A 15,903-nucleotide genomic window follows, 5' to 3' on the forward strand; every position below is an offset into this window, starting at 1 on the left:
CCCTTTAACCCTTGCAAAGATGTAATCTAAACATAATCAGCACAACATTTTAGGCCTAATATAAGCACACAACACATTTATAATAGTCACAATCTTTATTGCACATAGCAAATCTGTGGAACCCAGCAGCCGCCACTAGATGGTTAACAGAGCTGTGCACTTGACTCCACCATTGTGCTGCTGACAGCGCAGAGAACAGGTGATCATCAGTGATGATGCTGGGTGTCATACCCCTACAGATTTGATATTGATGACCTATTTTCAACATGGATGCTCATTGGATGGCTTATGTGCTCTTTGATGAGAAAAAAAATAACGCTAACTAAGTACCTTACGTTTAACATTTAAGAAGAAAAAGATGGCACTTTCTGCATTACATTGCCTGGCATAAACGTCTTTTTTGAGGTTTCCGTTTGCAAGACAGTGGCCAACCATTATAAGGCATGTTTGTGTGAGCTGGTGCCAGATTGCTTTTTTATTCTTCTCATTGCAGCGTAAAATAAAAAATGTCATTGCATTTGTTTTTGTTTTTTTATTATGAAACCAGTTAGTAAGTAGTTAGCGGTCTTAAAATTTACTGTATGTTAAATATTTTACTAGAGTATAGATCTGTCCCTGGTAATGGACATGTTTTTATGTTTCCAGATTCTTTGTGCAGTCTACTCTGGAATCTTTACCATTATTATAAGCAGTTCTTGCCATCTGTTGAAGCAAGAATTAATGAATTGCGTAAACCTGTGGAGAAAGAACTCAAAGTATGTATATATCGATTATGCTCTGTATAGTTAAATTAAATTTTGTCTTATCGGATGGATCAGTACAGGATAAAAAGTCAGATAGTTGCCGTTAGCCCTCAAAGCAAAGTGGTTATTGAATGGTCTATACTAGAATGTTCTGTAGACAGAGCTGATTAGTAGATGTGGTTTCTTGTTCACACCTAACCACCAAGGCTGTGACTATTCTCTGTTCTACATCCACCACTTACCGTATTTTTCGGACCATAAGACGCACTTTTTTCCCCCCAAATGTTGGGGGAAAGTGGGGGGTGCGTCTAATGGTCTGAATGTAGGGCATTGCTGCGGGGAATGAGGGTGCTGCGGTAGAGCGGGTCATCGGGGGCTCGAGCAGGCAGCAGCAGCGCCTGCCGTGACCACGTGGACCTGCTCATTTAATATGCACGCCCATCCTCCCGCCCATCTCTCAGCGCTGAAGCAGGAGTAGACAGGTGGGCGGGAGGATGGGCGAGGGATAAACAGCCGTCCGTGATCACCCCTGGCAACTACAGCCTGGAGTGATCATGTGCGGCTGTATTCACTGTCCCCCGTGCATAATCATCAGCACGGGGTGCAGTGAATCAGTACACTCATCTGTCACCGTTCCCCTGCAGCATCACTCCTCCTCCCGTCTGTGTCAGCAGCAGCGCCGCTGAGTGGATCCGCCCCGTTCTCCTACAGCATTGCGATATCCTCCTGTGCCAGAGGCGGCCGCTGAGACTAGCGGCGCACACAGCGATGACGTCATCGCTGTGCGCACGTGTCCACACGCAGCCGTCGCTGGCACAGGAGGACATCGCAATGCTGCAGGAGAACGGGGACGGCTCCACTCAGCTGCGCTGCCGCTGACACAGACTGGAGGAGGAGCGATGCTGCAGGGATTGAGGTAAGGTGAGTATGAACGTTTATTTTTTTTATGTGCCACAGGATGCGGCCATACACCAGGATGGGGGTATAATATGAGCAGGATGAGGGTATAATATGAGCAGGATGCGGGCTGTATACCAGGATGGGGGTATAATATGAGCAGGATGGGGTTTTAATATGAGCAGGATGGGGGTATACTATGAGCAGCATGGGGGTTATAATATGAGCAGGATGGGGGTATATTATGAGCAGGATGGGGGTATATTATGAGCAGGATAGGGGTATATTATGAGCAGGATGGGGGTATATGAGAAGAATATGTGGGTATATGAGCAGGATGGTGGTATATGAGCAGGATGGGGGTATATAGCAGGATGGGGCCATATGCCAGGATGGGTTACTGTATATAGCAGGATGGGGCCATATGTCAGGATGGGTTACTGTATATAGCAGGATGGGGCCATATGCCAGGATGGGGTATATAGCAGGATGAGGGACATATACTGTATATACAAGGCAGGAGGATCATTACCAGGCTGGGGTACCTTAGTAGAGAATTTGGAGACATTACCCCCATAACAGTGTCAGCAGCAGATCCTCGCCCCATAACAGTGTGTCCTGACTCCCATTTTTTGCTTAAAATTTTATTTTCCTGCTCTAAAACCAGGGTGCGTCTTATGGTCCGGTGCGTCTTATAGTCCGAAAAATACGGTACAAAGTACAAGTTAAGCTCTAAGGTCCGCACAGCATAGCTGCTAAATCTCTAAACTTGGAAGGCTTAAATTGTATTAGAGAGGTGTTGCTTCTCTTCTCCCCATTTCATAATCTGGAATTTTTTTGCAGATCAGACTTTTGTCACTTTTTGTGCAGAACAGGCATTTAAAGTCTGAGAGAGTAAAAAATGCCCATGTATGCCATCTATGTGGTATTTATTTTTTTCACATATGTCAACCAGTGATTATAACAGTATAGTATAATTGCGGATTCAAGCTTTCCTGAAAATGCACCATTCTTGAATTATAATACCCAGCCTGACAGCTGGGACTCCGGACTATCTGCCTTATGAGGTGGCTAGTTTAGGTCCGGAGACCCAGCGATCTGAGTGGCTTGTATTTCACAGGAGTGTAAACCTGGCCTGACTAGGTTTATTAGATTGTGAGAAATCTGCATGTGTGATAGAGAATATGTGACCATAAGTGTACAGCAACGTAAATAAGTGGAAATGTATCTGCATTTATTCCTCATTGTCAAAATTGGTAGCAAAGTTTAGGACCCTGGGTAGGTGTGGCACCCAGCCACTGGTCATGGCACAGCGTTTTATTACAAGAAACAATTTATCATCGTTTGGACATTCATATTTTAAACAAAATCATCACTGAGTTTATTTTTGTAGGATTTTGTGAAAATTTCCAAGTGGAATGATGTCAGTTTTTGGTCCGTGAAACAGTCAGTGGAAAAGACTCATCGGTAAGATAATGGCTGGAGGCAAATGATTCTCTCCAGTTCGATTATTAATCTACTAATTTATGGAGCTGGTAGTTTCTATAACTCAAGAACACTCCTTTGTTGCTTTTATGTGGTGCTTTGCTTGAACCGCATGTATTTCATGTATCTTCCAGGATTCTTGTTAATGTCTTGCTTTCCTTGTAGAACACTGTTTAAACACATTAAGAAGTTTGAAGCTACTCTGAATGAAGCCTCATCTCCAGCTTTAATAGAAAGTGTCCAGGAGGATCAGCTGGATTTCACGGGCACCACAGCAGACTTGAAAGTCAAAAGAAATGCTGTGCAACAACTCACTGCTTTATTAAACTCCCACCTATCTGGAGCCAGCAGTGTACTAGTAAGGAAATCAGCAGCTCACCCAAAACTAGCCTCTTTTTTTTTTTTTTTTTTTTCCTCTTCTTTTTTTTTGAAGGACCAGTCTTCGTACCCCCCCCCCTAAAAAAAAAACCTATCTATCCATCTATGTGTATATTTATATATTGCATGTATAATATAAAAAAAGTACTACTTTTTAATTATAGTGACATTGATGGCAGCATTTACAAACATTTCAGAGATGGATCTGTGTGTTTGCCACCTTCCTGTCATAGCTATTTCTGGTTTTGTGGGTTGTTTTTTTTTATTATTTTTTTTTTTTTTTTTTTTTAAGAGCTAGCTTTTTTATTTCTGTAGGTATAGCCGTGCAAGCGCTCGTTTTGGTGTTTTTGCTTAAGAGTTTTAATTTTTAATGATCCCATTTATTTTACCAATGTTATACACTGGAAAATGTGGGGGGGGGGGAAAGGCCAAATGCCTCAAAACTGTGAAAAAGGCAGACTTGTTCTTTGGGTTTGGTTTATACAGCAGTTATGTGATAAAAATGATTAGGAGTTATTCTGAAGGTCCATAGGATTTAGACTATACTAAACTTGCAAAGATGCATGGATTATTTTTTTTTTTATTAAAATAGTGGGGAAAAAAATCTGAAACTTGAAAAAAAAACAAACAAAAAAAAAACTGCTTGTGTTTCCATTTTTCAAGACCAGTAACATTTTGATTGTTTGGTCAATAGAGCGGCTTGAGGTCTTGTTCTCTTTGCATGGTGATCTGATACTTCTATTGATATAATTCTTGCATCATTAGGCTGGGGCCACACGGGGATTACTGCGATCCCCTTGCATGAGACTCGGCTCGTGCTGGCAGTACAGCAGAGCCGAGTGTCATGCGTGTGTCCTTGCAACTGAGGTCCGTTCGTGCGAGCAGACCTCAGCTGCGGGGGGCGGGCCGGCACTCAGGAGGGGAGGGAGGGATTTCTCTCCCTCTCTCCTGCGTAGTCAGCTATAGCCATTCTCGCATTGCACTGGCAGTACACCGGTGTACTGCGAGTGCAGTGCGATTTTTCTCTCGCCCCATTCACTTGAATGGGTGAGAGAGAAAGAGTCTCGGATTACAATCGCAGCATGCTGCGATTGTTTTCTCGGTCCGATTAGGGCTGAGAAAATAATCGCCCATGTGTGCTGTCACACAGGCTAGAATTGGTCCGAGTGGAATGCGATGTTTTATCGCACTCCACTCGCACCGATTTTCTCGCCGTGTGGCTTAGCCCTTACTATGATTTGATCACTGAACTTTTTGTGATGTTGCAGTGGCTAAAATAAATGCAATTGTGGCATTTACATTTTATTTTAGCATTATGGCAAGTACCTATCAGATTAATTTTTATATTGCTCTTAGACAAGGAGATAACATGAGTTTAGTTTTTCTTTTTTATTTTAAGAATGAGAAAAAAAAGCGATGCTAACTTTCATTTCATAATTTTATTTTTTTAAGTTTTAATATATTTTTCTTTGTCGCTCCATTGGGAGACCCAGACAATTGGGTGTATAGCTATTGCCTCTGGAGGCCACACAAAGTATTACACTTAAAAGTGTAAGGCCCCTCCCCTTCTGGCTATACACCCCCAGTGGGATCACTGGCTCACCAGTTTTGTGCTTTGTGCGAAGGAGGCAACACATCCACGCATAGCTCCACTTTTTAGTCAGCAGCAGCTGCTGACTATGTCGGATGGAAGAAAAGAGGACACATATAGTGTCCCCAGCATGCTCCCTTCTCACCCCACTGTATGTCGGAGGTGTTTGTAAGGTTGAGGTACCCATTGCGGGTACGGCGGCAGGAGCCCACATGCTGATTCCTTCCCCATCCCTTTTTACAGGGCTCTGGGTGAAGTGGGATTTACCGGTCTCCAGGCACTGAGACCGTGCTCCATCTACAGCCCCTGGAGAAGATGCTGGATGGAGCGGAGTACATCAGGGACATGGCCCTGCTTCCTCAAGGTACTCTGTGTCCCCGTGCATTTGGCGCTCACACCGCAGCATGCTGGGTGTTGTAGTGCGCCGGGGGACATCAGCGCTGCGGCGCCTGTGCCATGGCCTCATTCAGCTTTGCTGAAGCAGGCTCACTTATGGGAATTGGTCGCGCCGGCCGCTGGGACTGCGGCGCGGCTGGCACTTGTAGTGCGCCGGGGACTTCAGCGCGGCCTGCGCTTTTACGGCGGCCGCGCTGATAATAGAGTCCCCAGCTTTTGCGGCCTGCTTCCGTTCGTTCCCGCCCCCAGACCTGCCAGTCAGGAGAGGGGCGGGACGCTGGCCACTTCCAGGAATCGGTCGCGCCGGCCGCTGGCAGCGGCGCGGCTGGCACTTGTGGTGCGCCGGGGACTTCAGCGCGGCCCGCGCTTTTACGGCGGCCGCGCTGATAACTAGAGTCCCCGGCTTTTGCGGCCTGCTTCCGTTCGTTCCCGCCCCCAGACCTGCCAGTCAGGAGAGGGGCGGGACGCTGGCCACTTCTATGAATCGGTCGCGCCGGCCGCTGGAACTGCGGCGCGGCTGGCACTTGTGGTGCGCCGGGGACTTCAGCGCGGCCCGCGCTTTTACGGCGGCCGCGCTGTTAACTCGAGTCCCCGGCTTCTGGGCCTAGTCTCCCTTCGTTACCGCCCACAGCCCTGACAGTCAGGGTAGGGGCGTGACGCTGCATAGAGCAGAGCTGAGAGCTGGAGTATGTTTTGCATACTCCACCCCTCTCACTGTGTGCACTGTGAATCCGGATTCCCGCACTTTCTCAGGCACGCCCACGGCTTCCTTCTCTACAAGGACACCGGCAGCCATTAGTGTCAGTTTCTGTACGATACAGAGACAAGTGTGGAAGACCCTGGCATTCTGATAGTCACACAATCGCTGTAACAGGCGTTAAGCAGCACCTGTGGTGCTAACCCCACTAGTGCAGAAGTGCACTTATAGATATGCTTGTACTATATACATTGCACTGTTTGGTCGCACGTTGTATATACCCTCCTGGATTATGCGGAGGAGTTATCAGCATATTCTCTGTGTAAAACAAAGGTGCAGAACCACATGTTTTTCTATACAGCTGGTACAGCATGTACGGCTATACGGCCGGCAGGTACATAGACTCCCATTGTATGCACTAATGGCCAGGGGATGAGGACGGTGTCTGCAGTATTTACTGACAGTTTTTCTGAGACTATGGCTATGATACTAGAAGCCTAGCAGTCCGGACATGTCTCTCACAATATGGGCACTGTTGAATCATTGATCCATGGCCCCCCTCAGTGTGAATAACTAACAGCTCCGGGAATGTCACACGCATCCCAGAGTCACGGCTCTGCACGGACGTCAGTCCCAGACAGCCTAAGTGGGCTCGCTATGAGCGGCCTCGGTTTCATCAGGGTCCTAACAGAAGGACTCGCTGTGTAATGAGGCGGAAGTAGCGGCTCAGGATTCTGATCCTGAGACCGCTCTCAATCTGGATACATCTGATTGTGACGCCATAGTAAATAATCTTATAGCGTCCATCTATAGAATGTGGGTTATTTCTCACAGCTCCTCCAGTGGAGGAGTCAGCTTCACGTATTTTTCTGGACCACTCTGCCTTCAGAGAGGCAGTCCAGGAACACCACGCTTATCCAGATATGCGCTTCTCCAAACGGCTTAGGATACACGTTATCCCTGTCCCCTGACTTGGTCAAGGACTGGACCCAATGTCCCGAGCGGCATCCTCCAATCTCCAGGCTTGTAACTAGATCCATAGTTGCAGTGGGAGATGGAACTGCAAACTCAAAGATACCACTGACAGACAGATGGATTTCTGGTCGAAAGCCATCTATGAGGCTGTCGGCGCACCGTTGGCTCCGACATTCTCTCCCTTGGGGCACTCCAAGCTATTTCAGCTTGTCTTACACAGATTGACACGGTTACACGTACATCTGTGCCGCAGGTGGCATCCTTAACCTCTCAAATGTCTGCATTTGTTTCTTACGCGATTCAGGTTGTCCTGGACTCTGCGAACCGTGCGGCGGTAGCCTCCGCTACTCCGTGTTTTTAAGCAGAGCCTGGTCTGCTTCCCCTGGTCTGCTTCCAAAAAAGGTTGCCTAACCAGTTGCCTTTTTCTGCTGACCGACTGTTTGGTGAGCGTTGGATGTAACCATCAAACAGTCCAGGGGTAAGGATTCATCCTTTCCTCAGCCCGGACACAACAAACCCCAACAGAGCAAGAGGCAGTCGGGGTTTTCGGCTTTTTCGAGGCTCGGGCAGGTCCCATTTTTCCTCGTCCAATGTGGACTCAAAAGGATCAGAGGAGCTAAGATTCTTAGCGGGCTCAGTCTCGCCCAAAAAAGCGACAGTCTGAAAACCCGCTTCCAAGGCGGCTACCTCATGACTTGCGGCCTCGGTCGGTAGCAGGCTCTCCCGCCTTGGCGATATTTAGCGGCCATAGGTCAATGACCATTGAGTGTGAGACATTCTGTCTCACGGGTACAGGATAGAGCTCACTTCTCGTCCTCCAACTCGATTCTTCAGAATTTCTCCACCTCCCGGCCGGGCCGCTGCTCTTCTGCAAACAGGGTGCACTCTACAGGCAGAAAGAGTGATGACCCCCGTTCCTCTTCAGGAACAAGGTCACGGTTTTTACCCCAAATTCTTTGCGGTACCTATAACAACGGGCCGTTCCGTCCCGTTCTGGATCTAAAAATGCTCACCAAGCTCGTGGACACCAGGCGGTTCCGGATGGAATCCCTCCGCCATGTCATCGCCTCAAGGTCCCAAGGATATTTCCTAGCCTCATTAGGCATCAAGGATGCTTATCCACACGTGCCGATTGATCCAGAGCACTAGCGTTTCTACGCTTCGTTATAGGAGACGAACACCCTCTGTTCGTAGCTCTACCGTCCGGCTAGCGACAGTCCAACTGGTCTTCGCCAAGGTCAGGGCAGCAGTAGTCACAGTCCTGCACTCTCAGGGTCACTCTGTGGTCCCGTATTTAGACGATCTACTTGTCAAGGCACTCTCTTAGGAAACATGCCAACACTGCCCGAACGTTGCGCTGGAGACTCTCTAGAGTTTTGGGTGGATCATCAACTTTTTAAAGTCAGATCCGACCCCGACCCTATCGATAACATATCTAGGCATAGAGTTTCTTACTCTCTCAGCGATAGTGAAGCTGCCGCTAGACAAACAGCATTCACTACGGGCTGCAAGCTCTTCTTTAAGAACCAGTCGCACACATTGAGACGCCTCATGCACTTCCTACGTAAGATGGTAGCAATGGAGGCAGTTCCTTTCGCGCAGTTTTACTGCGTCCACTACAATGGGACATTCTCCGCCAATGGGACGAGGAGTCGACGTCCCTCAACAGAGTCGTCGTTCTTTCTCAGGCGGCCAAGGAATCTCTTCGGTGGTGGCTTCTTCTCACCTCTTGGTCAAAAAGAAGGTCCTTCCTATCCCCGTCCTGGGCGATAGTTACGACAGAGGCGAGTCTATCAGGGTGGGGAGCAGTTTTTCTCCACTACAGCGCTCAGGGTACGTGGACTCAGCAAGAGTCCACTCTTCAGATCAATGTTCTTGAACACAGAGCAGTGTATCTTGCCCTACAATCCTTCCAACAGCGGCTGGAAAGCAAGCATATCCGACTTCAGTCGGACAGCTCCACAGCGGTGGCATACATCAACCACCAAGGAAGAACGCGCAACCGGCAAGCCTTCCAGGAAGTCCGGCAGGTTCTGATGTGGGTGGAAGACACGGCATCCACCATATCCACAATTCACATCCCAAGTGTGGAAACTAGGAAGCTGACTTCCTAAGTCGCTGAGGTGTGGCCGAAAGAGTATGGTCTCCTCACCCGGACGGGTTTCAGGAGATCTGGCGCCGCTGACAGAGGCCGGACGTCGATCTAATGGCGTCACGGCACAACAACAATGTGCCAGCTTCATGGCACGGTTTCACAATCATCGAGCTCTGGCGGCAAACGCCTTAGTTCAGCATTGGTCGCAGTTCCAGCTACCTTAGGTGCCACCTCTGGCATTGTTGCCCAGAGTACTGCGCTAGATCAAGACCGACTGCGGCCGCGCCATCCTCGTCGCTACAAATTGGCCGAGGATGTTGTGGTACTCGGTTCTGTGGTGCCTCACGGTAGGCTAACCGGGGGCACTACCAGACCAATCAGACTGGCTGTCTCAAGGGCCATTCTTCCATTTGAATTCTACGGCCCTCAACCGGATGGTGTGGCATTGAGTCCTGGAACCTACTGTCGTCAGGATTACCTCAGGACGTGGTTGCCACCATGAGACAGGCTAGCATACCAACGTCCGCCAAGATTGACCACAGGACGTGGAAGATGTTCTTATCTCGGTGCTCGGCGCAGGGTGTTTCTCCCTGGCCGGTTGCATCGTCTATGTTTCCTTCCTTCCTGCAATCTAGGTAGGAAAATGGGTTGTCGCTCAGTTCCCTTTAGGGACAAGTCTCAGCGCTATCTGTATTTTTTCAGAAACGACGACTTCCTCAGGTACGCACGTTCCTACGGGGAGTTTGTCTTCTCAGCACTCCGTACAAGCGGCCGTTAGAGCCCTGAGATCTGAACAAGGTTCTAATTGCTCTCCAGATGCCGCCTTTCGAGCCTTTGAAGGATGTCTCCCTTCCCGTTTTTCACGGGAAGTGGCCTTCTAGTAACGGTCTCGTCTCTTAGGAGAGTTTCCGAGCTAGCAACGCTCTCATACAAACTCCCTTCCTGGTCCTTCACCAGGACAGGGTAGTTCTGCGTCCGGTTCCGGAATTTCTCCCTAAGGTGGTATCCCATTTTCATATCAATCAGGATATCACCTCACCTTCTTTGTGTCCTCGTCCAGTCCATCAATTTCAGAAGGATTTGCATCTGTTGGTTCTGGTGAGAGCACTCAGGTTCTACTTCCCGCATGGCGCTCCTGCGCCACCCGGATGCACTCTTTGTCCTTGTCGCTGGTCGGCGTAAACAGTCGCAAGCTTCCAGATTCACCCTTGCTCGGGGGCTCGAGGAACCAATTCTTGAAACCTACAGTTCTACTGGGCTTCTGGTTCTCTCAAGGCCGAAGGCCCATTCTACCAGAGCCGTGGGTGCATCCTGGGCATTACGGCACCAGGCTACGGCTCAGCAGGTGTGTCAGGCACCCACCTGGTCGAGTCTACTTACTTTTACCAAGCATTATCAGATGCATACCTACGCTTCGGCAGGCGCCAGCCTAGGTAGATAAGTCATTCAGGCGGCGGTTGGCCACCTGTAGGAGAGGGCCGTTTGACGGCCCTATCATGAGGTATTCTTTTACCCACCCAGGGATTGCTTTTGGACATCCCAATTGTCTGGGTCTCCCAATGGAGCGACAAAGAAGAAGGGAATTTTGTTTACTTACCGTAAATTCCTTTTCTTCTAGCTCCAATTGGGAGACCCAGCACCCGCCCTGTTTTCTCGGGGTTTTTCTGTTTTTTCGGGTACACATGTTGTTCATGTGGTATGGTTCAGTTCTCCGATGTTTCCTCGGATTGAATTGGTCTTTAAACCAGTTATTGGCTTTCCTCCTTCTTGCTTTGGCACTAAAACTGGTGAGCCAGTGATCCCACTGGGGGTGTATAGCCAGAAGGGGAGGGGCCTTACACTTTTAAGTGTAATACTTTGTGTGGCCTCCAGAGGCAATAGCTATACACCCAATTGGCTGGGTCTCCCAATTGGAGCTAGAAGAAAAGGAATTTACGGTAAGTAAACAAAATTCCCTTCTTTTAGTTCCCTTAAAAACTAGAATCTGTGATTGTACAATTGCTTGTATATATAGACAACGGTATTACAGTATTGTTGTATATAGTAAAAATCACAGTATCCTCTGATCTCCAGCCATAGAATAGTTTTCACAGGAATTCCATCATGATGGGCATAGGCTCTTCAGTAGATCCTCTGCTGTAATGGCAACCTATCAGTGCTCCACAATCTTGCCGTGGAGGGTCCAATGGGCACTTGGAACAGTGCACTTTCCAGGCCGTGCTGCAACTGCCGGTGTCAGAGATTGACAGTGGCATTTAACAGGTTAACACCAGCAGGCAGAGCTCTCTGCTCCACCCATAGCTGCTAGAGGTAGATTATGGCTGAATAACAGCCATCATCTGCTGGTAAATATGTGAGCGCAGCTTCCGAGTCCGCATGAGAGTCATTGATCCAATAAAGTTTGTGTGTTTTTTAATACTTTGGATGAGATTTATCAAAATCTCATTCAGATTTTTTTTCTCTTGGGCCTTGTAGAAATTAAAGCAACCGTAATCACGTAATCAAATGCTACACTTTTCGAGAACAGCAGTACGTCTTTTCCCTGTGTGTGTGTGTGTGTGTGTGTGTGTGTGTGTGTTGTGAATGGACAGTTCTGCTAGGCTACACATTGCCCTTTTATCTTTTTTTTTTTTTTTTTTTTTTTTTTTTTTTTAAGGGGAATCAGTCACCAGGTATTTACAACTCCATATGAGAGCAGCATGATGTAGGGACAGAGTCCTGATCTCAGCAATGTGTCAATTACTCAGCTGCTTGCTGTAGTTTTGATTAACAATTGTTCTATCTGCTACAATTTACCTGCTCTATGAATGCTGAGTTGTTTATGATCGCACACATACCACTGATTGGCAGCTTTCTGTGTACATGTGCATAGGCAGAAATCTGCAAATGAGTTGTGTGGCAGGGCCCTTCAGAGCTCATGAATATGGAGGACAAGATGGTACCAGATTTACAAGTTCTCTAGTAATAATCTCCTGCTGATTAAACATTGACTTTATTAAAACGACAGCTAGCAGCCCAGTAACTGTTATTTTGTTGGTTATCAGGGTCTCTCTCTAAATTATGCAGTTCTCAGATTAGTTGGCAAAAAACCTGGTGACAGATTCCCTTGAAAGATGAAATCTTATGATTTATTCTACCCTAGCTATGTCACATTAATACTCTGTTCTTCTAGCAGCTAAACTCTGGAGAGGATATCTATTCTGCTGCATCTCTTCAGTGCCGCCTTCCCAAATTGACTAAGAGAATGAAACAGTTGTGCAATACATTCATAAAGGAGAGCCCAATGCCATCCCTGTTTGAGAACCTCAATATGTTTACAGGTATAAAAATCACCACACTTTAAGACTTGTTTTCAATCCCGTCGTTAGTTTGTGTTCTGTCTTGTGTCTTCTGTCTTGTACCACAATAAGTAGTTTCATTACTTTATTTCAGAGGGGATTTTAGAATCTGCGCAAGAGCTTCAAAACCTTACCATCAACCAGACAGCAGAAAAGGAGAAGCAGAAATCTGAGGCCAAGCACATCTTACTGCAAAAACAAAGGGCACTTGCAGAGCTTTTTAAAATGTTATCTAAAACAGGTATGAGATGACTGGAATTATGTCTTCTGACCAACACTGAAATGTTTCTACTAATTGTTTTCTTAATTTGTCCCATACGGAACCTGTCATGTAAAAAAAAACACTATTAACCTGCATATTAGCATATTAGCCTGATATGAGGCTAATTTGCAGGTTAATAGCGTTATGACTAGAGGTAATCGAACGGCCAATTATTTCGATACCGGCGGATCACTGCCAGATTTAAAAAGAGTCCGATCCACTCCGGAATCCTGTGCCCATATAAGTCAATAGGGACCGGAATCCAGAGGTTAAAAACGTTTGTGGAGGGGCTAGTAGCGAGCGCGGCATACTCACCGAGGCGCTGTCATGGCGGCACACTCCTTCCGGGTCACGCTGTTACCTTCCGGAGCCGACAATTCAATATTCATTGTTTTCTCCGCCCACCGGCGCTTGTAGGTTGCAGTCAGACACGCTCCCCACCCTGAGTGGCAGCGTGTCAGCTAACTGCAACCAATCACAGGCGCTAGGACGGCCGGTGGGGAAAGCAGTACAGTCTGTCTGTCAGTTCATGGTGGTAAACACTCGGCAGCACAGTTATAGCACGCGGGTGCAGCCCCAGCCTTCGCGCTGTATCTGTGCTGTGTATACAGTGCCCAGAGTCACATATGCGAGGCTGCCGGGTGCTGCCATGGCAGACTCGCATGTGTGATTCCGGTGAAAGTAAAAAAAAAAAAAAAAAAAAAGACGTGCGGTCCCCCCTAATCTTCATCCTCAGCCAAGATAACGCCGGCTGGTGGCTGGTATATCCTTAGCCCGCAGCCGCCCGGTAATGCCGCATCTATTAGCTGTGACCATACCGGTGTGCGCTACTGGCTCTTCCCGCAGGCGTGATGCGTTGCCAGTCGTGGTAATAGCAGGGGTTAATAGCGGTGCACGGCTGCTGCTAAACCCTAGCTTTGTGTGATGGCACAGGCGTCTATCAGATACCTGCATCGCACAAACCTGTAAGTGACAGTAAATAAACACAGACACAGAAAAATCCTTTATTTGAAATAAAGTATAAAACACACCCTGCTTCACCTCTTTATTAAGCCCAAAATCCTGCAGCTCTGATCTAATCCACAAGAGAAGTCCCGCGGCGACACATCCAGCTCTGCTACATCTCAGAGCAAGCAGCCATAGAGAAGACTGCCCGCTCTGAGTGCAGCCTATTACTGAGCTGTGATAAGCGATGACCGCGTCAGAGACTGTCACAGGCTGGGGGGGGCGCGTCAGCCAGGAACCAATCACAGCTGACAGGATGGCCGGTGGGCGGGGAAAACATGGAAAGCTGTGTGATTGCACAGCACAGGAAGTGAAAGCGCGACCCGGAAGCAGTGTGCCGCCATGACACCGAGTCTCGGTAAGTATGAAACGCTCATTTATTGTTTTTTTTTCATTTTTATGAATTGCCGATTCCGGATCGTGCACCCTGAATCCCGGGTCCGGCCCAGAGATAGCGCTGAAACCGCACGGATCCTGGCGTTTACAGTCTGGGTCCGCTCAGCACTAGTTATGACGCTGTGCGGCTGCCATACTAAGAAGCCCCACTGTCATGAGGACTTTATTTCTCCACAGGCTTTAACCCCTTCATGACCAAGGACACGTGTGTGTGTGTGTGTGTGTGTGTGTGTGTGTATGGATATATATATATATATACACATCCATATATACATGTCCTTGGCCGTGTCTGTTTTCTTAATGTGGGATTGCGCCGCAAGCCCACATTATTCCTCGCACGTGTCTGCTGATCTGATCTCTCGAACCACCCGTCCGCTCAAAACGCAAAAAAAAAAGTTGTCTCAGCCCCAGATCCCAGAAAAATTAGATTGCTACGGGGCTCAGAAAATGACTTAAGTCCTTTTTTTGTTTTTTTTTTTCTTCAAATAATATATACAAGCTTCCGAATTTTTTTTCACCACTTGGACAATATTAAAACTATACATGTTTGGTATGTACCAATTCATACTGACCTGGAGAATCATATTGCCAGGTCAGTTTTACCATATAGCGAATGTGGTAAATAAAAAGAAATAACAATTTTTGAATTGCACTTTATTTTTTTTTTGCAATTTCACCGCACTTGGAATTGATTTCCAGTTCAATATGGGGCAGAATAAATAATGTTGTTCAAAAGTACAACTCATCCTGCAAAAAACAAGCCTTCATATGGCTATATTGACGGAAATATAAAAGAGTTATACCTCTTGGAAGGAGAGAAAATCGTTCAGGGGGAAAAAGGGGTTAAAGGGGTATTCCCATCTCCAACATCCCATCCCAATATGTTGTAGGTGTAATAATAATATTAGCAAATATTTCCATTTAGACATGTAGTATAGTTCTCCTGATATAGCCATGTCTCTTACTACATTAGCTTACGTATCCATGGTTATAACCAAAAGCAAATAATGGTCACTATAAGTTGTCATAACTGCGGATACCTAAGGTCCTGCAATGTCCTGCACATGAGGCTAGAGTCATGGCTAATCAGAAGTACCATGCTACATTTCTAATTGAAGGTATTTGCTAATATTATTTCACCTACTACATATTGGGATGAGATTTTGGAGATGGGAATACCCCTTTAAGTCACAGGCGCAACCTGGGGTTTGGGCAGCATGATCTTAGTGACAGGTTCCCTGTAAAGAGTTACTGTGTGGGTGAGAACGTTAACATTGGGGTACAAGAAACCCTTTTTTTTTAGTATATTCACCTAGTTAATGCATCTGGTATAGTAGTTCTCGAGAATAATGTGGAATTGCAGTATTGACTGATCTTGGATGTGATTTACTCTGGCTATGTATATTTTTGGAAACTTATTATCCTTATTTAATCACATTTTATGTAATTGGTGTAACTTTGAAAGATGGTGATAAAATGTTTGTGCATAATTGATTATATGCCTTCTACTGCTACATAGCTGTTTATGAGAGAGTTTAAACCATTTTATTTAATTATTTTCAGGTATTATGATCGTATGAATTTTTGCAATATAAGTCATTACCTTATTTTGCTCCCTTCACTCATACACTATACTTCTGTGCTA

The 15,903-nt window shown here is 46.8% G+C and overlaps 1 protein-coding gene across 2 annotated transcripts in view; it reads left to right on the forward strand.

Annotated features, from left to right (window-relative positions):
* Positions 1–15,903, forward strand: part of MDN1 (midasin AAA ATPase 1) — a 585,757-nt gene that overhangs the window by 427,287 nt on the left and 142,567 nt on the right. The window contains exons 71-75 of one of the 2 annotated variants that reach the window (XM_075340129.1): positions 646–755; positions 3,034–3,107; positions 3,291–3,483; positions 12,430–12,577; positions 12,690–12,836. In XM_075340129.1, the coding sequence (XP_075196244.1) occupies positions 646–755; positions 3,034–3,107; positions 3,291–3,483; positions 12,430–12,577; positions 12,690–12,836 (672 nt within the window). The remainder of the gene's footprint in view (positions 1–645; positions 756–3,033; positions 3,108–3,290; positions 3,484–12,429; positions 12,578–12,689; positions 12,837–15,903) is intronic. The other variant, XM_075340130.1, reaches the window with a different exon arrangement.

Source organism: Anomaloglossus baeobatrachus, chromosome 3 (genome assembly GCF_048569485.1).
Source record: "Anomaloglossus baeobatrachus isolate aAnoBae1 chromosome 3, aAnoBae1.hap1, whole genome shotgun sequence".
Lineage (NCBI taxonomy): Eukaryota > Metazoa > Chordata > Amphibia > Anura > Aromobatidae > Anomaloglossus > Anomaloglossus baeobatrachus.